General features: G+C 38.6%; 1 protein-coding gene across 1 annotated transcript in view; it reads right to left on the reverse strand.

Annotated features, from left to right (window-relative positions):
• RAPGEF5 (Rap guanine nucleotide exchange factor 5) overlaps positions 1-23,637 on the reverse strand; it is a 167,013-nt gene that overhangs the window by 119,604 nt on the left and 23,772 nt on the right. The window contains exons 2-6 of the mRNA XM_027895735.1: positions 13,406-13,456; positions 12,146-12,252; positions 11,015-11,136; positions 9,516-9,684; positions 4,330-4,396 (exon numbers count right to left, since the gene is read on the reverse strand). Of these exons, the coding sequence (XP_027751536.1) occupies positions 4,330-4,396; positions 9,516-9,684; positions 11,015-11,136; positions 12,146-12,252; positions 13,406-13,456 (516 nt within the window). The remainder of the gene's footprint in view (positions 1-4,329; positions 4,397-9,515; positions 9,685-11,014; positions 11,137-12,145; positions 12,253-13,405; positions 13,457-23,637) is intronic.

A 23,637-nucleotide genomic window follows, 5' to 3' on the forward strand; every position in this document is an offset into this window, starting at 1 on the left:
AATAATATCCCATTTTGAGTAGCACTGTAGATGTCAAAACTTACTTAGTTTAATGGCCAGCTTAGCACACAGTATTTACATAAATATTGTGAAAGTCTGAAAGAGAACATTTTGAGTGTGTTGTTGGCATGTTATCACATCTCAATCAGGGGGTTTTATGCAATCTGAACAAAAAGAGTGTGCATACCAAGTGGTACCCAGGTACAGTACTGCATGATTAAACACAAAACGTATATTTATATGGTGAGTATTGTCTTCAGAGAATAGAGGTAGAGATTTTTGAAAAATAAATCACAACTACTGCTCTTCTCTTATCCATGAATCTGGTCATTTATAATAACAAGCATAATTGTGCGTCCAGCAGGCAGCGCATACCACCTCTACTTTTTTCCCTTCTCTTTTTTTCTGCCCTTAGAAGTCTTTCATGAAACAGTATTCCAGATATCAATGTGCCAAACAGGACTTCAGATTTCGAGATGAAGTGCCAAACCTTACAGAATTTCAAAATGAACTCCTGCAACAGAAATCTCTAAACAGCAGGGTTTTGAAAAACCAGAAGAGTATAGTTCACATTATTGCATCTCAAATTACAATAGTTTGATGGGCTCTAAATAAAAGTAGTATCAGCTGATGCCCTAAAGTACCAGAAATACATTTTCCAGATACACTTCATTAACATCCTGACACTCCTTTCTGTTTCACCACAAGGTAAGGTAAAAACTTTGCAGTGGAAACACTCATAGTTATCTCTCAGTGCTCCGGTTTTAGCAGACAAATATTGAATATGAAGCTGCTCTTCAGGACATGACATGGGATACACAACAGCTCTGGAATGCTTTTTTAAACCCAAAAGTAATCATTGCATTTTCTTAAAAATTCATGACCAAAAAGATTATGTCATGCCAATGTATTTCCAAGGGCATTTTGCACTGCATGCATGTCAGCTGCCTTTACAATTCAAGTTTGATGGTGTTGTTGATGCCTTGCTATAATGGAGCATATGCCATGAGCATATAATTTGATAGGTTAAAAGAGTGATTTATATTTTAGGCACACAGATTCCTCCAGTGTTGCTTAGGCTGGATCTTCAAAATCAGTTTAGGTTTGAAAATTTGGGACTTTAATCCCCCACAAAAGAAAAGCTGGCACAGAAACTTTCTTGTGACGTGACAAGAATGTTTTATTCCAAGAAAAGCAAAAAGAAAAACAGAAGAGGCAGCAGTGTGATTTGTACCTTTAAACCTCCAAAGTCAACTGTAATCTTGGACTGCTTTAGTGTTGTCTGGAAGTAGGGGTTTGGGGTTTTTTTTCCCACTTCTGAAATACTGGTGTGGAGGGTATCATGGACAGGATTCTGAATTACAAATTTTTCAAGGAAGACTGGTTTGATTGTCTGCAAAATACATAAACATCAATGAGCCAAAAGCCATAGTGAACACATTTCCAGCCATAGCTAATACTTTCACTTTTGTTTCCAGATCCTGCTTACAGGACTCTTTTTTCCCCATATAAATTCTGAAGTTGTTAGTAAAGGGAAAAAAAAAAAAAAAAGTAAACCTGTATACTGGGGAGTTCAGCCCTCTGTTGAATGGTGTAAGCTGAGTGTTCAAATTTCCTTGGACATAAAAGACTCTCCTGTAAAGTCGCAGAGTGCCTTAGATCGTATATACTGTATGGAGGAAAAGCAGTATTCTAGAGGGATGAAAGGGAAAAGTTCATATATAGATGTTAACGTTTGGAGGATTCTGTTCTGGTCTTGTGCCTTTTCTCCAGGGTGGACTAGAAAATCATTATAGAGAGCCCTCAAAGTTCTGTGGAAAATCAGAAAATGCAGGAGAAAAGATCAGACTTCTTGAAAGCACCATGGCAATAAATAGGCTCAGGCCATCTGGAGGTACAACTGTCTAATTTTTCTTTAGCTAGTTAGCTACAGTAATAAAATGGTTCATTTAAAAAAAAACCCTGTCCATGTGCCCTACTGCTGGAATCATTCAGCATGTAGTTCAGAGGTTTGACCTTGCAAGTAAGATGTGAAACACTCTGAATTCACTGTCAATTAGGTGTTTGAGGATATGCATGGTACTTAAGTGTATCCAGCAGCAGTTAGATCTAGTTCTTAAAGTCAGAAAATCACTTTGTTTTGTTGAGTGCTTCTCTTTTTTTTAACTGACAAAATCCCCGTTATTCTATTTTTGAGAGGCAAAGCTTTTGAGGGATACTGGCAACGTTTTATTGAGTTGGTAGATTTTGAGTTTTAAGATATAACTTTGCAGAAAGTATTTAGTGTTTTCCTATTTTTGATTTCTATGGAACTAAAAATGGGGGATATTGAGGTTCTGAGTTCACCTTTCATTATCAGTTAAGAAAAAAAGGTAAATAAAACAAGGAGTTTGAATATAGAAAAAATCTGAAAAAAAATTAAAACACAGCCTTTTCTCATGGCACGCATTTTAAATTATTTTTGCATAAGTTTGAGCATACAGAAACATTGGTTTTTCAAACACATTACAAAATTTCTTTTGTAAAGATATTTGTCTTTAAAAAATATAAGATAAATTCTCCCTCCCATTTTTCATCAATTTCAAGATGGTGCTTTACTTATTTTCCTTAAAATAGCTCTTGTCCTCATGCCTTTTTCATAACAACTTCACCCAGCTTGCTTCACTTTCTTCTCTGTACTTTCTCACGTACTCAAAACAGAACTCATGACGTTCACAGAATCACACAATCACAAAATGGTTGAGGTAGGAAAGCACCTCTGGAGATCATCTGATTCAAACCACTGCTCAAAAGCAAGGTCAGCCAGAGCATGTTGTTCAGAACTGTGTCCATTTGAGTTTTCAACATCTCCAAGGATCAAGGATGGAGAGTCTACTACCACTCTCCTGTAACCTGTTCTACTGTTTGATCACCCTCAGAGTAAGTTAGTTTTTTGCTTAGAAAAGTAAGTAGAATTCAGTAAAATTTCTTTAATTTCAGTTTGTGCTACTCCTGTGACAAGATGTTACTGAGAAGAGCCTGGTTCCATCTTCTTTATTCCCTTCCATCAGGTATTTGGGCACATTGTTAAGATTCTTCCATGACCTTCTGTTCTCCAAGCTCCACTCCCAGTTCTCTCAGACTCTCCTGTTAAGTCAGATACTCTGCTCCCCTGATTATCTTCGTGGTCATTTGCATACACTCCAGTACATCCATATTTTGTACCTGGAGTTCAGAACTGGACCCAACACTCCACATGTGGCACGCCAGTGCAGAGTAGAGGAGAACAATCACCTCCCTTAGCCTAAGGATAACACTCTCGCTAATGCAGCCCAGGAAGCACTTGCTTCCCCTGCCACAAGGGCACATTTCTGTTTCAACCTGCTGTCCACCAGGACCCTCACTCCTTTTCTGCAAAGCTGCTTTGAGCAGCCTGCATAGAAGCTTGAGGTTATTTCTCCCAGATTCAGGATATGGCATTGCCCTTTGTTGACCTTCCTGAGAATCCTGTTGGCCCATCTCTCCAGACTGTCAAGGTCCCTCTAAATGGCAGCAAAACAATAGAATTATTTAGGTTTGAAAAGACCTCTAAGATCATAGAGTCCAACTGTTAACCCAGCACTGCCAAGTCCACGTGTCCTTAAGTGCCACATCTACAGATCTTTGAAATGCCTTTGAGAATGGTGACCCGACTATTCCTCCCAGTTTTGCATCACCTGCAAGCTTGCTGAGCATACAATCTGAAATCATACAGATTTCATTAAATTGAGTGAATCTAGCTTAACTTTCTGAAGGCCTGTCTGTCTGCATCTTAGAACAATGATCTTATAAAAAGATAAACAAGATGTACCAACTTCTGGCAGAGACAGGATAAACTGTTGTTTATTATGGTGAAGTTTACTAAGGCTAAACATAGTTGGAAAGCCAGATACTCATTCTTTCCAGGTGAGTCTCCTCATAATTTTATGATAATCTACACCAGCCATCTCCCTCCCTTTGCCTCCCACCCCATCGTTGGCTTCACACTGACGTACAGTTGACCAAGAGGGTCTGAGTGTAAAGCACATGCCACAAAAATCACCATGATCCTCCAAACTGGTATCTCCTGGGCCATGAATAGCATGTATTCAAAGAGAGATGGCTGCAGCAGTCCTTGTTTGGATTGATTTTAATAGCTTTGGAATTGCACACTAAGGCCTCAGTAAAACTTTTCCCTTCCAGAGACTGAAAAAAAAAAAGTCTGCATAGACAAACATCTGTTCACTAAGACTAGGTCTTTAACTTGAAGGGATCCAAAACATGACAGTATTTCAAACATGATCAGCACAAACTTTGATGCAATGACCTTACCGCAGAAGTGAGACGAGCAAGAATTTCAGCATTGGTTTCTGCCGTATCTTCTATTTTTTGATCAGGCCTTAAAAAATAAAAATAAAAATTTTATCATTTCTTTCATTCTGTTACAACATCTTTTGATTCATGGAAAGTAAGGAACTATGTAGCCACAGGCACTAATGTAAAAGGGCCTTTGAGATTCCACATCAAAATGATGACTGCAACATGACAATAATTAATTGTGTCAGTAACGACAGAGTACACCCTTTGTCCCTTGCTGTCAGGAACTCTTTTGATCGGACCAACATAAAGCAGTGAGAGAATTCTTCAGCTATAAAAATATGATGAAGGACTGAAGAATGCAGGACCCTCTAGACCAGAGTCGCTTATCCGATTTCATATTTTGTTTTGCTAAAAACATACTCTATCAACAGAGCAAAGAGATTTCCATCTGCCCATCACCCAGCTTTGCTAAGGAATGTAAGCTCATGTAGATGAAAACAGACAACATCCAAATAATTATATGACATGTAGTTTGCCATTTAGAAAGAATAACTGAAAGTGAAAATAATACACTAAAGAAGCCATAAATTAACAAACCAAAGCAATAGCCGAGAAGATTTTAGGTTGTCTTGACAGTTACTCACAAGACAGAGAGGCTTCACGTGTCTATGCAAAAGAGGGGCAGTGCAGGAAGAACCCTTCCAGAAACTGTCCCAGAAGTCTGGTCCACATGGACAGTCTGGCCACACAAAAGCTGCTCTGGGCAGCACCAGGATAGGACTGTGTTTTCCTTAAAAACAGTCTGGTTCCCATCACCAAAACATCTGTGTTATAGCTTCTTTTAGAAGCTTTATTGAAAATCAGGAGAAAGATATCAATATAAGTGTATATATAGGTTATTACTATGGAAGGAAGCAAAACAAAATGTCCTTGAGATCTTTACTTTTCATGGTATTCAAAAAGCAGTGGCATGACAGCAAGCTGAGCAGATACACAAAAAACTGCAGCTGCTGTAATAAACATAAATCCCAGGTATTAGCAGAAGCTTCTGTCTTTGACTAAATTATTTAATTGCTTATATGCCTTGATGTCCTCAGGGAGAGAGCTGGCAACACATCTGGAATACTCAGCTGGTATACTGTGGTTCTTACATCCCATGTCCAAAAATTCCATTCCTTGATTAAAAAATTAGGGTCAGAAAGCACACAATGACAGATGCATTCATTTTGTGCCAAGTATATTCAGACTAAAATGGTAATTCAGGTTAGAAATCACAATTATTTTCACAACTGCTTTTCTATTCAAAGAAAAACGTGATTTAATATTTTGAGTGTTATAAACAGCCCGAAAGAAATAAATGAATGCATTTTCATTTACAAAGACTGATTTATTCAGGCTTTCTCCTTATAATTTGGAATGAGATTAAAACAGCTGATCTCTTTAGATGCCTATGTTTCTCTACACGTCTGATCTCTTCTGATCTCTCAGAACCAGACTAAGACTTGATTCTTCTACACTGGAGGCAGAAGATAGCAGTTCAGCAGACACAGACACAGATGCAATCTATAAACCCATAACAGTACATAGCACAGCTATTTCCATCTTGGGCCTTTATCACTTCATCTTCAATTTAAAAATACCATCAGTATTTATCTGCACATGAGCATCAAATACTTCTGAAATAATTTTTATACTAAAAATTATTATGAGCTCTACAGAATCAGAGGGGAAGAGTGTATTATGACTCCCAAGCCAGTGGAAAAAAGCAACAGTTATCATTCTAATTTTTTCAAAAGTAGACAGGCAGGACCTAGTAGGGCTGGTACCAAACAGGAGCTCAAAGCCCAGGCAAACTAGCCTAATGCTTATACAGTTCAGTGGCCTGTGAGCTCAGCCAGCTAAACAGACAGATGTGGGGATGCTTGCCCTAGATTTGCATGGATCCATGCAAATGGTCAGTCTCCATGCAATACCTGAGAGCTGTTTGTGTTCAGCAAAAGCTTTTCAGGAACTCCACAAGACTAAACAAATATCCCATCCTGTCTCTTTGCATTAAAACCAAATCACTTCTAAGAATGATTACTTTTCTGAAATGAATAAAACGTAAATTTTTTCATTGAGTCTATCAGTGGTTTTGGGAACTATGTGTTACACACACCCCTATTTACAAGGAAGGAAATAGAAGCATATAAGGATTAAACACCTGATACAACACCACTGCAGTAACTGGAAGAGAATTCAGGAAGCATTGGATTAGAGCCTAAGTGATCACTCAAGGTAGTAAGGAAGCCCACGGCACACCATTCAGTACAGATTTTTTGTTCCTAGATTATTGCAATATTCACTTCTTTTCTACTCAAGTAGAATTGACTGTGATTAATACCAAGTGTTTAATGACCCCAAGGGGTCTCTGCATCGGTCTCACCTCATCTGACATTTACCAGGATCTCAGGGTCTTAGTCCTGTGGAATACAACAACACTAGCCTTCAGATTAGTCTGAGATGCTGAAAATTTGCTATGTCTCAACTTTTTTCCATGGTGTACTCCCCCCATTGTAGGGAATTCGCCAAGGTCAAAAGGCAACAGAGAGCATTTATTCAGGAACCATAAGTACATCTCAGACTTCAGAACGGGGTTTTCATTGTAAAGCTTACTACAATATTATTTGGCAACACCAGATAACTAAAACTGACCAGAAACAAATATAAATCCATCAAAAATCTGTACAGCAAGTCAAATCTGAGCCATGTTTATTTAATAGCATTTCCAAAATAGCTGCTAAAGGAAGTCCCCAGAGTTCTACTGCCTACTCAAGTGTACAGACTCCTTCTGGGAGAGCAAAACCATGGTACTTTAGAGAGCCACTGAGCTACCCAGTAGTCCAGGTAAGGCAAGGCTGCTGCCCACCATCTGCAGAGGAGACAGAGATCATCTGGCCTCTGGGACCACCAGGAGACATCCAGTGTTGCCTTGTGGTGTATAAGCAAGCAGTAACTTCTGATTTCCTCAAGAGCAGGGAAGCCCATCAATAAGGGAAGAACTTCCCTATCCCTATGCACATGCAGAATGCCATCAATACAGGTTAGGAGAAAAGCTAGGGCAGAAAAATGAAAATAAAAATATCAAATTACAAAAAAAATCCTATGATTTTAATGGTATGCAAAATGGCTTATATATTTGAGAATAGAGAAGCACTCACTGCAGGAAGGAGTTTTTAGAATTGCTGTCTTTCTTCATGAAAATAAGTATATGGGTTTATTTAACCTGGTCAGATAACTTAACAAACACCTCATCACACCTGTTCCTTTTCAGACTGTGTTTTAGTAGTGTGTTATTTACATCAAGCAATTTTGAACCTGGAAAAGCCTCCTTCCCTTTTAAAATCACACTCCCTCAAGACTATACCATTACTTAAAATTCAATTCCTGTAGTATATGCTTTTTTAAAAAGCACCTTCACAACCTGACAGGTAAAACCTCCAGAAAACAATTCTTCAGCGAAAATATTCCCAGAAGGAATTCAACTTCAACTAAAATTTGAATAATGGGAGCAGGAAGGAGCTGGAATAGTACATTAATGAATAATTGTTCAATTCATGTGACAGGGATCATCCTCCACTGGAAATGACAGTTGTACTGAAACGATAAAACTGCAAAGCAGACTGTAAACTCAAACCTAAAAAGTCTTCAATCCATTTTCCTACCCAGCATCCTTCAGGTAACACATCAATATGACCTATCTGGTCTGTCTTTGTACAAGCAGTCATGAACCATGAAAAGTAGCCTGACCTGCATTGATAATGAGGAAAACTCCAATTCCCATTGAAATCAAGATGAAATTTCCTTGATATTTAAGGAATATACAAACTCTTTAGCAACAGAGTTGGCTGGAAGACAAGAATTTCTATTTGCAAAAATAGTCAAAGGTTTTCTCCCATATGAATCATCTGCTTAGAAGATTACATTCAGTCCCTTGCCTCCAGCCAACTTGGGGTCCTTGTCACTTGTCTATACTCAGTCGAGCTGACAAAATAAAGGCATTTTCAAGGGAAATTCCACTCCAGAATTGTCAGTATCTTATTGGTGAGGGCAGTCAGCAACATGGGAGGGAATCAAATTTCTGTCCTGAGCCATTCAAGAAATTGTTGAGATTTTTTTCCTAGCAACCCAGCATGTCTGAATTTAAGAATCTGGGTTTAAGACAGCTTACAGAGACTTTGACCTTCGTGCTTTTTAAAAATATTTGTATTGGACATTCATCTGAAAGAATATGTTTTTAAAAGCTAATATGTAGAGAAGGCAAGTACTTACAGAAGAAAGTTTTGTCTTTGTCACCAAAGGGAATAAATTCTAGTACTGCCAGAGTAATAGTTCTCCACAGTATAAATTCATCATGCTAGGGACAATGAAAGAATATAACTCAGTTTGTCTATCCAGGCCTGCTCCTGAAGATTTGCTCAGGCATGAAGGGTCATAAGCCTCCAGAGCTCTCACTAACACATTTTTCCTATCTTTTGACCTTTTCCCGTGGCACAAATACCTATGATTTCCTTCTAGCTGCTCTAAATAGGCAACATTAGAGTACAGTCATATCACCACAGAGCATATGATAACATCCAATAGTCAGGTGAAAGAGGACACATACAGGCAGCAAAAATCTTAAAAGGCATATTCTGAAAAAGGAATAATAATGTGAGACTACAGAGCTATGGCAAACACGCAGCAGGAAACTAAAACAAAAAGACTGAAGCTACTACATTTCCACCCATCTACTCTATCTTTCTGAAAGCTGATCCTGACACATCACAGGGGCATCTGATCTGCTAGTCAATCAGTTCCACAGCATGCCTGCTGCCAAAATCACACCAAAGCTCCAAACGTAAGAGGATACAAAAAAATCGTGTGTCGAAATAATACAGCAAGTTAGAAGCAGCAAGCCAGTGCTTGCTTACTAACCAGTAAGAACTACAACAGGCCAAAACCCCCAAGCCAAGTGCCTTATTTACCCAAACTAACCTTCTCAGATGAAAAGCACATCTCTACAAAATGTGACAACCCCCCGGCTGGCCTTGATTTTAAAGATTTTAAAGGTTTTAAAGCTGGCGAATTCGCAAGGTGATTTGGGAGTAAACATTGTCATTATAAGGCCAGACATTTATAAAAGCAAAAGTTGTAAACAGCTGTACATGCACACTTACAGATTACACATGTTAATCCTGGGGGGAGACAATGGCAGTAGTTGAAGTAGGAGCTTTACTCCATTCTTCCATTCCTCCTCTTTCTCAAATTCACAGAAAAGGTAGGTACATTCATCCGCTGAGAACTGGTAGAAAGCATGAGTGTCTTGAAAATAGAGCTGTCTATCCACTGTTAGAAAAAAATAACATTAGATACCCTTTAAACCTTCACCATGCAAAGATCCCATGTCCCAACCACATTCTGCATTGCACTTACTTTAATGCTAAGCTGCACCTCCACACAGGTCAAAAGGACCAAAACTTCAGCCTAGAAACAATCCTGCCCTCTCATATTAACTCAGTACATCCAAACAGAACAACTCCAAAACCTCAATCTGTAGATCTCCAAGCTCCTGAAATTTGAGTATTAACAATTGAATTTGCTGAATTGAATTAATTTTAGAACCATTTCAGGATTAGGGGATAAAAACCTTCCTCTTATTAGACTTCTGAGTCTTGATTTTCATTGGTTTCTAAACTGTTCTCACTAATGGTCAGGTAGGAGTAAACAAAGTTCAATAATGAGGATGCAGCTCATCATTATCCCAGCTTCTCCTCGAAGTCAGGGCTACTGAATGTGTAGACTAGACTCAGGTAAGATGATGTGCCAGTCATCTTCTCTGAAAAAAACAGGATTGAACGGGGAACCAAGGACAGAGTCCAAAGCCAAAAGCATAAGATCCTGCATAAGTGAGTCATTCAGCCCTTGCTGAGGGTGCATGACCAGATATACTGTCAGTGTAGTTGAAGAAATCCTTCAAGTATACTGTCAGTGTACATAGGCAGAAATCTTCTATAACACCTCATCTTTTCACAAGAAAGATGTTAATGTCTAGCAAAGACTGTAGGGTGGGGCATGATTTGAGTTGAGCTACCTAAGTAGTTCCAGCCTCAAAGCAGTCATCAGATTTCCATGGGCTGGTTACCAATCACATTAGCTGGACCAAATCCCTCAGTTTGGTGAGGAAGGTGGGGACAGCAGGGTAGAACCTGGCCTCACCACGATCTCAAGGATCTGGATTCTCTCTTAATCCATTGTAATCAAAAATTATGGAAAACAAAGAGGAAAGGAAAATCACTAATAGCTAGTTATCTGGTGAAACCCCAATCTGCAGTGATTAAATAGCTGCTGTCTTATGAAAAACCTAAAATAACTTGCAGAGGAAAAAAAAATGGCTGGAAAAGACACATACGCTGTCCACAACTTGGTAATAGGTAACTAAATCGGCAAATGCAAAACTAAGGAAATTGCTGAAAGGCAGGGAATAATCTTTGGTATTTATGAAATGAAAGGTCAAAGAGCTAAGTTTGACAAAAAGATGGCAAAATAAAGAACTGGCAAGAAAATTGGATCAATCTGTGCTTTTACTCTTTTCTTCCTCCTATCAAAAACACGAGTCTTGTCCAACACAGGGGAAATGCACAGCCTTTCTCACACTAGAACTACTGTCAAGACTAACCTGATAATATAATGCCCATATCCAGAAGGAGCTGCCACACTCCAGCTGCTGTAGATCTGCTCTTTACAAAAGGGCACTGCTCCAAAAGCCAGTCTACCAGTTCTGATCCAACACAGCTTCTCCTGAAAATAAGCAAAACATCACTTCTTACACCATAGTAATGTTAAAATGTTCTTTTATGATAAGGGAGCTATTTTTTAAAGCTATTGAAAGTGAACCTTCTTGTTCAGCAGAGCAAACCCTTTGTCTCAATTGCTAATTTTTGTAATCCTATTCATTTCAAGGGAAGAAATTACTCTGCCAAGTCTCAGGGGATACCCTAGCTACAATGAGGGAACTCATGTCAGATGAGCAAGTTCCCTTACATACCTAATTCATGTAGTACACTCTGCAAAATGTAATATTTTTATCAGTTTATGCTGCATATTGTTATCCAAAAATGTGTAAGAGCTAAACAAAATACAAATTTTAGCCTCAGGATTTTATTTCTTTTCTGAGCATAATCAATACAGCTACACAATATGTGTAAGACCTTGAATGCTGCTATAGGATGTAGTTAATCTTTCACATTATTGGTAAATGTAGATATTTAAATAATTTTTTAAAAATGAGTGGATTTTTCTTAAATACAGTTAAGAATGAACAGTGCTATAATAGAGAGATGCATATTTTGGTATAATTGAAAATAGGAGGAAGCATTTGTGCTGTAATGCAATACAAATGGAAAATCACTTCATTACAAAAATATTCCATAATATTGCCAAAATCACTGTGTCACTAAATCTTAGGAATCCAATTAATCTCTTTGATAACTCCAGACCCGGGCTGAATTTATTAGTCTTTCTGTTCAACAAAATAACAGGCAAACACTATTGTATAGGAAATCATAAGCAATTGAATTAATCCATAATTAATTCAATTAATTACTTGATTTCTGACAGCTAACACTGTAACATAAGAAAACATATTAAGGTATGTGAGATTTTGAAGAATTTTTTAGAGAAAATGTTTTCAATTCTTAGTAACATACACAAAATTTCTTACCCAGAATTCACTCTCTTGTCAAATCAGGTCATAGATAAATGCAAATAAAGCCCATAAAGTTGATTAAAACAAATTATTTTGAGTTACCTGCAAATGCCAGTAAGGTACACCCTGTCTTTAATCAGGTCAGATGCTTGTAGGGTAAAAATATTCCTGAGAGCTCTCCCAGCACAGGAAGAACTTTCTCCATAAATCTGAACGAAAAGAGAAATCGAAAACTGTGACAAACAGGGATTTATTCCTGCTGTAGTAAATTGCCTTGCCACTGTCCACTCCCTCCCTCTGCGAGATGCCTTCTCCCCACCCAAGTGGCAAGCAAGCAGTCAAAGTCTCATAGGAAATGTACCCCAACTTCTGCCATGCCCAGTTGTATCATGGGTTGCAGATGCCCCCATGAGCTGGGCTGGTTTTGGGTCTGCTGCCTTAGAAAAGCAGAAGTTTTACTATCCATCAGTGTTATCTTTGAACCACAGACATATTAAAATGAAAATACACATTATTCTAGAAGAGCAAAGGGACTAATATATTAACCATTGCAAAATCACACAAATACAGCTTGAAAAAAACATAATTTCATATGTATTTGAGATAAATAATTTAGTACAAGCCTAATACATGTTGAAAGAGCATTTCCTAGACTTTTCTTTTTGTTCAGAACCTTTGGAGGTTTCCTATGATAGCTACTGATCAGTTCACCCATGCATTGCCAGGAGGATGTGGTCTTTCAGAATGGACACACTTCTGACTTGCTCACACCTGATTTCTACCTTACACCTCAAGACTGCACATGTGTCTATCAAAACAGAACCCAACTTGATCTTCTACAAAACCAAGTTCCACTTGTACTCTGTACAGCACTCCTTACTGATGAATTTACCTTGGGTTTTATTGTGATGTTTCCTCACATTCCAGCAAAATACATTAGTAACACAAATAACTAAAATGAAAGGAAAACAATGCTATCTGGTTTCATCTTTTTGTTTAATTGTTTCCTATGCTTAGGAATCTTTCAAGGTATATAAAATAGTACTGAGACAGTAAAGTCTTGTGACATGCAAAAACAAAGTTCTTAAATATTGTAAAAGTAAGCTAAACATAGGCAATCATTTAAATGACTAAGAAGCAAGTGCACACTGGAATTCACAACAATTCAGTTTGCAAACTCAGTAATAGAAAGATGTGATTTGTAATAAACACACACATAAAATGACAACTTCTTAACTAGATTTAACTACAGGTCACATTTACAAGTATCTTCAAAGCTATGATTAAGAGGTTGAACCAAAGCAAAAACATTCCTGATATATCATTTGATGAAATGGAATTAAAAAGAAGCTTGACAAGTACCTTATTTGAAGGAGTTTCCAAATAGGGATTTGAAATTCTTCTGGACAGGGTCTGTAAGATAATTTGGTAGACGTTTAGTTTTGCTCTGGATTTTGTATAGGAAAAAAAAAAAAGTAGCAGCAATCTAGTCTTTTAGCTATTTAAAATCTAAATAAAGAAGAATTTATCAAATCATCTGAGTAGTCTAACTGACATCTCCAAATAATAATTTATTTCACATCAGGAAAAAGGTTTGGTAAACTCTGTCCTTTGTTGTTTGTTATATTTATTCTTGATCCAGAAAACGTGAGCAATGAAGCAGCAAAGTCTATAGACAACACACAACTATTTGGATCAGGAAAGACCAGAAACGACAGTGAAGAATCTCAAGATAAACCTGAAAAATGCTGGGTGAAAAGACAGTATCATTATGAGCTCAACACTGAAATCAGTATGTACTAGAGGGAGAAAATGTAATTACACATACTCTTAAGGAAAAGTTTATCAATTCAGTAAAGACACCTCAGGGTCACAGAACACTTCTCAAGGAAGACCACTCTTTTAAATTAAATTCTTAGCTGTAGTTAAAAGAAATTAGGATAAATGACGAATAAAATGGTGATCAACAGGGAGATAACTAATGTAGATCAGCATTAACTCTGACATGCCACATGTTGCACTGGTAACAGCATCTCAAAAAATGAACACTCCAATGTTAGAAGAGATTAATACTATAATAGCAGTAGAAATAATAAAGGATTTGGATAAATTTTGATGTGAGAAGAGATAGAAAAGACTGTGTCTATTTACCTTACAGAGGAGAGATTACAGGAGAGATATTGCAATTATACAAAATATCAAAATGATACAGAGAAAAGACAGGGTTTCTGTGCTCTGCTTTACATTACATGAGAATAAAAAAATCACTCAATAAAATTAGAGAGGATTCATATTTGAGGAGACAGAAAGTGCAAAATAAGTCTTCAGAGGAGGAAAATGCAAATGCCAAAACCTTACCACTGATCAATAAAGACTAGGATTTAAAGTTATAAAATTAACAGTGAACCAGAACTCTGGAAGGCAGAAAGAGGACAAACCTCTCCACAGAGTCAGGTAACCCAGCCTTTACTCACAACGACACCCCCATATCTTGTCACCATTAAAAGACAAGATATTGTCTATGCTGACGCTTCCTTGCAACTTCTATCTTACTACAAGCCATGCATGACATAAATAAACATTGCCTAAAATAAACCTGGAAGCGGAACAGAAGATGTTATGCAGGTGCACTGGCATCACAGTGGGAAGATCATGCAGTGCTCCCTCACATTATTCCAACTTGTAAGCAGTAAAATTATTCCTCGCTTTGAGAAGGATCCAATTCTCACTTGGTATACTGCAATCATAAAAAAACCCTCATCCTTCACACCTTGTAAGAATTACAGAATCCATATTTCAGTAGCACCACCTGCTTTTTTCTCCCTATATTCTTGTACCTATATTTTTAGAAAGGGAAGGGACAAGGAACACAGGAGCATCTAACACTGTTTACCCTTCCACGATCATCCCAAATGTGTAGTGTAGTTCCATGCGTAACAGTAGCTCCATATGGAAATATTATAACATATACAAGCTTAATTTCCCTCTCCCATACCCAACAAAGATGCTGAAAGCGTGCAACATTGCCTCAGATCCCACTTACTTTTCCTAGCCGGCATGTCATTAACACCTCGGTTCTGCAGCAGCCCTACATACCACCACTTCACTTGGTTTCTGTCCAAGTCTTTCATTCAACAAGCCTCACTCCCTGAAGCAGCACAGTCAAAGCTTATACATCAATTTCCCCCTTTCCTGCTCCCTTCCCAGGCTGGCACTGACAGAGGACAGCTGAGCCTCAGCCGGGGAAAATACTGCAGTGTGCACTTATATGACAGCATAAGATGGAACTCAGCAAAAAGGACAAATCTGGTTGCCTTCTACAACAGGGTTACATCAGTGATGGATAAGAGAAGAGTAACTGATGCCACCTACCTGGACTTGTGCAAAACATTTCACATGAGGTAATGGCTACAATGCACCACACTCAAAATGTTTCTATACCAACACACGCAGTATGAGGAGCAAAGAAGAGGAGCTCAAAGCTTGGGCCCAGTCCCAGAGATCTGATATCACTGGCATAAGTGAAACCTGGTGAGATGAGTCCTGTGACTGGAGTGCCCTGTTGGATGGTTACAGGGTCTTCTGCAGGCACAGGCAGGGCAGAAGAGGCAGAGGGAGGGCACTGTATGCTATGGAAGGGTTGGAATGTATGGAGCTCACAGTTGGCAATGGCACAGCTGAGAGTCTCTGAGTAAGAATCAAGAGGCAAACAAATAACAAGGATATCATCATGGGAGTCTGCTGTAGACCTCCCAGCCAGGACAATGACACTGACAAATTATTCTCTGAGGAACTAAGGGACACCTCCAATTTAACTGCCCATGTTCTTATGGTGGACTTCAACTTGCCAGAAATGAACTGGGAGCATCACACAGCTGCTACAATTCAGTTCAGAAGATTCCTAAAAACTTGGATGACAACTTTATGGAACATGTCATAAGGGAGTTGACCCAGGAAAAATGCTCTCCTTGATCTGCTGCTTGTAAACAGAATGGATCTTGTGAGCAAAGTAGAGACTGATGGCCATTTTGGCCACAGTGACCACAAAGCCATCGAGTTTAAAATCTCTACTGACAGGAGGAAAACTGCCAGTAAAACCTCAACTCTGGACATCAGGAGAGCAGACTTCGGGCTGCTCAGGGAATTGGTAAGTAAGGTCCCCTGGGAAAATGTTTTTGGAGGTGCTGGGGTCCATCAGTGCTGGTCACTTTTCAAACATGAATTCCTAAGGGCACAGGAGCAGGCAATTCCCAAATGTCAGAAATCAAGCAGACAATGCAGAAGGCCAGCTTGGCTGAATAGGAATCTTCCCTTGGAAATAAGGCAAAAATGAAGGTATATGCCCAGTGGAAGCAAGGTCAAGTACATTTAGCTTGTCATGCAGGAACCCAAACACCCAAAATTTCTATTAACACAAGAAAATAGAAGCTAATTAGGAGAAAATAAAACAAAAGGGGAAGTGGCTTTCTGGAATAGAAAAAATTATCTTTCCCATTGATAATAGTGCAGCCTGTGTAATGCTGAAACACTCACTGAAGTTAGGCTGAAATTCGTAGTGAATTTTAGGAGTTTATGTCCTAGCTACCATGATCGAGACCCTTTTCTTTTCCTTTTTTTTTTTTTTTTTTTAATATGTCTCAATAAATATTTTGTTCACCTCTGTTCATTAGACTCTACTTTGGCTGCTGGTGACAAATTGGATAGTCCCCTTTAAGAGAGAGGAAGAGGTAGTGAATTAAGGGTCCAAGCTTTTTTGAAAACCCCAGCCTTTGGATGGCTGTGTGGGGGAAGCACCATTCCTCCCCGAAGGTATCTAGTACATATAGGCAGCTCCTCCCAAATTATTTTGACACACACAGTGATTCAAAATACATTCGCAAATAACTAAAAATGAGCCAAACTGTGCTTTTAAAGCAGCTTAATTAGTCATCAAGCAAACAACTCATCTGTCATAAAAACTACCTTGGAACAGTTATTACTGTCCATGCCAAGTGCTGCTTTCTAGTTACAGCCACCCTGGCATCCCCCTGTGCCTCTTCACCAGCTTGAGGAGAAGCTTTGCCAAACCACATCCTGAGAGGATGGGAATGTGGTAGCAAGTGTGGTCCTGGGACAAGATCATACGTGGAGGAAATCCAGAGCACTTGGTGTCCTCCAGAAGGGCTGTCCCATCGTACATGAGTAGTTGTGCATAAGTAGCTTTAGCTTCCCTGCAGGAGATGCAGGAAGAAAGAAGCAGGGAGCTTCTTGGGCTGGACAATCAGAAGCCTGAACTATGAACGTGGCACAGGGATGGCATTGTTCTAGGTTGGGGACATGACTTATATGTGGCAGGAGAGGACAGCTGGGACAGGATGCCCAGGAGAAGATTTTGGGATAGGACTGCTAGGATCCAAATCTGAACACACCACAGAATTTAGCCTGAAATTGGGAAAAATTACAGAGCTATTTACTGTGGTAAGAACATGGAGTAAGAAATGGTGTGAAAAGCATGGGAGGATTAAAATAAAATGACCAGGAGGAAATTAAAAGAACCAGAAAGAAGTACTTCTTTACAATCCATATGACCATGGAATTATCAGCCAAAGAATAAAATATTCCAGCTAGATTTCTAAAAGCATGGGCTAATTCAATGACTGATACTACTATGCAAGGTCTACATCTGAGTTTAAATTAGTATTGCTTCAACTGGATAGTCATTTTTAAAAAAGTCGAGAAATTCTGACATTACTTAGAGCTAAACATGCAAAGATATCGATGATGATATTCTGATTTCTAAGCATAAACTGATTTTTGAAAGGTTTGAAAAGAAATTCCCCCAAGATGTACTACACAACAAGCAAAGTGTACATACTGATGAAGCACATTTTGGTCTCCATTGGAAAGAACAATCTGTATCTTTACTGTAAGATGCTGACTTAGTTCTTTACTTAGGAGAGTACTGAACTGGCTCCACTATAGCAACTCCCTGTGTATTTACTACAGGCTGCTTAATGTTCTATTCAGAGGCTAATGGTACTATAGAGCATGCTTTTAGTCATACCTTTTGGAGACTCATTTAAATTTTCTACTAATTTTTAACCTGGGATTTTGCTTTGGCCTCATCTCAAATCGAGGGAATGACTTGCCTACAAGTCGTTTGTGCTTCGCCTCCTGCCCAAGCTGTTCCAACAACTGCTGATATTTCTGCCACTGCCAGCACTGCAGTCGCAGTAGCATCAGCAATGCTCCATACATCTGCTAGCAATTTAATCACCATCACGCTCAGAAAGAAACAAAGCAAGAGTGCTTGGAGTTCCAGTTCAAGTGCTTTCCTCAGCTGGGATTTAGTATGGTGGTAGCAGCCAGCAACCTGTCCACACTAGAAGTCATGCTGTAACACCTCAAAAGAGGCAGCAGAAATTGCAGGAAAATAATAATTTCAAGTATGACATGGAAAAATTTTGCCTTTCTTCTCAGAGCTTCTGATATTTATGGGCAGTTAGCAAGGAAAGGAACTTTGACAAAAATCTTTTACAGTGGGATTTATATTAAAGCTAAAAGAAATGAGAAAAGGCAGAATTATGGCTCTTCTTCCCTAACAAATTGTTCAAACTTCCACTCCATGTTTTTCAAATATCTAGGTTCTTAACTGGTTGCATTTGTAAAATATGAGCACAATAATATATGCTTACGTGTTTGCAATGTGCTATCAAACATACTCATCGATATTTGCCTCTTTGATCAGGGATTAATTTACAAACATGCCCATGATCAACTCCATGGTGCTGAGCACTTCTAGGAACATTTTTGTTATATATAAATATAAGAAAACAATCATACATAGTTTCAGGGAATTATCACTATGTCCCTAAAGAATTCAGTGTAATACTTGTGCATTTCAAATTGGATTACTCAGTATACTTAAAATTAAGCAAATGCTTCCGTGTTTTTATTCCCTAAATATAAATAGCCTAAATAAAAAAACCTCATTTTGAAATGCACATGGTGTAGCACAGACTACCTGGTAATGAGATCATTTCTATTCCCTGACAGGGGGATTTTTGCAGCTACTCAACACCTGAATCCTAAATTGGCTAATGTGACCACAAAGGAAATCATATAGTCAGACACATATCCAGCAAGCATTTGGCATCCAAGCTTAAAATACACTTTCACAAGTATTCATGTTGGAAACTTCTCACATTCCAACCACGAGAGCGTATGGAAAAGGATCACAAGCAAAACTGAATCCAAATTCACCTTCAAAAACAATCATCTGTTTGTACTTTTCTCTCTTTACTGATCACTTGGTTTTAACAACACAGTGGCTCAGGAAAAATTTAAAAATCCACCAGGGGGTTTTATTTAATTTCCCTAAGGCTTCTCCCCCACTCCACACACAAATCAAAAAGTAATTATTTTTGTCCTAACCAGATTTCTTTCTCTTATTATGAACCATAAAATGATAATGCCATAACAGTGACACAAACTACTGCAACTGTCAAAACTGATAGAATTCTGTGGGTTTTTTCTATCAAAGAGATTTGCTGGAGTTGCTCAAAGCAAGCAGCTATAATAATTAGGGAGTTTCCACTCCATCCCTGATCTGAACACAAATCCTGAAATAAAGCTGAGCTGTACCTGCCTGGCACACCCTCCACAACCTGCAACACAAGAAGGCAACAATTTCTGCAGGAGTAAATGCTCATTTATTCCCAGTGCTTACTCATGCCTGGCAAGGCGTGGGGGAAGGGAGAAAAAAATTACTGAAAATATGACTTATCACCTTGCTACCTTTGCATTTTGTATATTTGACATCACTTGCTGCTGTCTAAACTACAGGTGCTCTAAGCAGAAATAAGACATGGGTGTTGTGTTTAGTAGATGAAATGCTACCATTGTTTGAGGGTGGTTGGATATAGGGAGTGTTGTCATGAATCCCAATCCGTTTCCATGTGGCAACAGATTTTTTCTTGTTGCTAAGGCACAGCAAGCAGAGTTGGTTGGGAAACTAGATGAATTTCAGCAGATATCATTCCTATGAAACTGTAGAATATGCCTGACTTTTTGCCAAATAATATTTGTAACAAGCAACCTTCCCCCACTGCTCCTCTTGAAATGCACCATCAGAATTCACAGGTAATGAAGAACAATCAGTGGAAAAGTTCTCTCCATTAACATTTGTTTAAGATTAAATATAAAACCCTTTATAAAGGATCTTCTTTATAAAGGAAAGACCTTCTCCTGATCCTCTTAAACTTCATATACTTATATGTAGCATAAAAAGGTCAAAAAGCTGTAAAAAGAGAAATCTGTATTCAGCAGAGCTTGCAATGTAGGGTTCCCAGATGAGTCTGCAAGGCTCTCTGGAGAAACCCAAATGGGTCATTAATAAAAGAAAACCAAGAAGTGTATTCTCATCTGTTTTCTGTATAAAAAGAACTTAAAAAATAAGTTATTTCACAAAAGGGAAATCAACAACTCATGGTTCATTCTCACTTCCCTCAAAATAGAAAGGGATGTGGGAAGAAAATGAATGCTCTTTATACAGACAAGCAGTGCTCTTTATGTTTAAAGATTTATTTCTGAGACAGCAACAGTCAGGAGAGCTATGCATTTAAAACCATTTCTCTCTTTTCCAGTACTTAGCAAACTAAGTGTGGCTGAATGGGTTTATGCTACAAATAAAACTCTTTTTTAGTTAATCTGGCATAAACCAGCCACTTTCAAAGTCTCAATAGCCTAGCAGGGAGCATAATTTAGTATCCAAGAGCAAAATTTATTTGCAGTGCCCAAAAAAGGTTAAGAATAGAAAAGAATATCACAGAAGACAATATGGCAGGGCTGGCTGGTTTCTGTCCTCCATCTTCCTCCATCCTTCCATGGAGAAAAGCCCAGGTCAAATCCAGCTTCAGGAGGGCACCAACACAGCCCCAACCTCCTCTGTGTCTATCCTGTGTCTCAAATAAAGCTACAGCATCCTGGCACCTACTCAAACTGAGAGAAAGGGAGGAGTGGTAAACTGGCAGAGGGGGATGCCTTGGTTAGAAACTTTATGTTACTGAAAAAAGGAGACAGCCACCCTCCTGCTAATGATGAGTTCCCACGATCAGATTAAAGTACCATAAAATGAGGCTGCTGACAAGCAGGTCACATCCTCTCTACACCTCCTGCTTCAACTTCCCATTCCCACCGCTCTTCTCCTTTGTGCTTCCATGTGTGTCCGGGAACCCATGTCCTGAACCAAGCTGAAGGAGTAATCAGTTCAAACCGGCTCATTAAATGACGATTACTTTTAACCCAGATTATTTCCCTCCTCCAGGTCACTGGGGAGCCATGCAAACACGATCCAGCAAGGCGAGCAGCAGGGGCACGGGCAAAAGCAGTGGGACGTGGAGGGAGGTGGGAAGGAACAGCTGTGCTCAGAGGAAGCACTTGTTTGTGCTGAATTAAAACTATCCAAGGAATGATGGCATAAAACACGCCTAATAAATCCTTTTTATGTTGACAGAGCAGTGCCTCTGCTCTGTCAACATAAAAGGAAGTTAACTATGCCCACAAAAAATGATGATACAAAATTCAAGGATGTCAGTAATGGGGAACTTCACCTCCAACTCCATGTTCACCTAAGTGCATCAGCTTAAACAAAACAGGATTCCCATCTTGTTTAACTCCATAGATCAAATGTAGACTACAGAGGCTACAGACATAGTTTACAATATAGGAAAAGAGTTTAAATGAGTTTTCTCCTTCTTATAAAAAGATAATGGACATTTTCAACTCACATGCTAATACAGTGTTTGTAATGAGAGTTCATTAAATATGAAAAAAAGGAAGAATCTGAATTTTACTGCTTTTTAACATGCTTTATATAACATTAAAATATGCAGAGCACACTTAATTGTCTATTCATGTTCCTTCATTAACCGAACTTTATCACAGCATTTGTGCTCTAGTTTGCCATTCCAGCCATACCTTTCCTAATGCCACCTTAAAAGCTTCCCAGTGCATTTTACTGTTCCTGGCTATCAGCAACATTTCAAAGGAAAGTAGTTCCTCCCTTTTTTCAGTACAAAATAGGTACCGTACAGACTGCCACCATAAACATTTAGCAGCATTGCTGTAATTATTTCTCTTTAAAACTCAGCACCTAATAAATACAGTAGATGGTCTTTGCAATCTACCATTTTGTCCCTGGCCACCAGCACGTGGTTTGGTTTTGATCTGAAGGGCAGCACACAAGAGTAGATGGGTTTCTTAGTGATTATTAAAATTTTACGTGACAATATTTCTAATAATGCAAGCTCAAATGTAATAGTACATTATTTGGAGCTTTCAAAGGAATGCATACTGGATATTTCACACTATAATTAAAAAGATATTCCCAGTGACAGGTTACCATTTCTTTTCAGCTAAATCTAAATGAAGACATCAACAAAACAGTTAAAAGAGAGATCAGGAGCAGGAAAACACAGATTGTCTGCATACTTAAAAGCTTTTCAAAATACCTCTGTTGTCATATTTCTTGTGTTCCCAGCAAAACATCTTCTCATTTCCAAATAAAAAAAAAAAAAAAAGGAAGCAGCATAGCACAGCAACTTGGCAAAGGCATTCTGAAAGCCAGGCAGCCTGACTCAAAAGCATGCATTAGTAAAAAGAAATTTCATTAGGAAACAGTGTGTCAAACATAAGAACAAATGCTCAGGCCGTAAAATCTTCTTCCCGTACTTTTCATAACTTCACCAGACAAGATCCTGCACAATTGCTCCAGCTTTGAAGTTTGCCCTGCACAGACCAGGAGATCAAATAAACAGTCTCCTAAAGGTCCCTTAGAACCCAAAGCATTCTGTAACTCTCTCCTGCTCCATCACTCTCAGACACAATTCTGCTCCTCCAATCAGCAGCATCAGGGATGGAAGACAAAGTCTGGGAAGCTTCAGGGCAACTAGAAGCACTTTTCTAGATGCATCTTGTGTTTTCAAAAAGGCTCTTAAAATCACATACTTTCATGTTAGCTTTCCACCAAAACTTCTCCCCATCACATTACCCAGTGTGCCAGGTGTGGATTGCTGATGATCTGATGTACCTCAGCTGTCAACATTACTGCAGATAATGGTGCCAGACCTCGACCTTCAGCAACCCACATTTGTCAGAGATTAAATATATAAAAAATTTTAAAGCAGACAATCAATTAAGTGATTCATCTCACCTATCACTACAAACCACCCATCACACAGACGTAAGTTCAAATGTTCCCTCTCTGGTGTCAGGCAAAAACCAGCATCTTTAGGTATTGGTAAGGTACTTGGTTCTCCCCAGTACAGGCTCAGGGGCCTTCTTGTGAACTGCCCCCATAAGCCAGCTGTAAGGATGCTCACCTCTGCCACAAGAATTCTAATAAGCAACAGAAGGGAAAAAAATATCCAGTACTGCTGCAGATATTTCAGTGAAAACAGCAGGAAAAACCCCTCAAATGCTAGCAAATACTCAGTAAATCAACTGTGAACAATGCTGACAAATAGCTAAAAATGTCAATATGGAATGCATATATTACTGAATAAGAAAATCCATTAAAATCTTAATTCATTCAGAAGCAATTTGAAATTAAAGTA

This window comes from Empidonax traillii, unplaced genomic scaffold (genome assembly GCF_003031625.1).
Source record: "Empidonax traillii isolate 1590-97213 ecotype Southwest subspecies unplaced genomic scaffold, ASM303162v1 scaffold17:size2698205, whole genome shotgun sequence".
Classification (NCBI taxonomy): domain Eukaryota; kingdom Metazoa; phylum Chordata; class Aves; order Passeriformes; family Tyrannidae; genus Empidonax; species Empidonax traillii.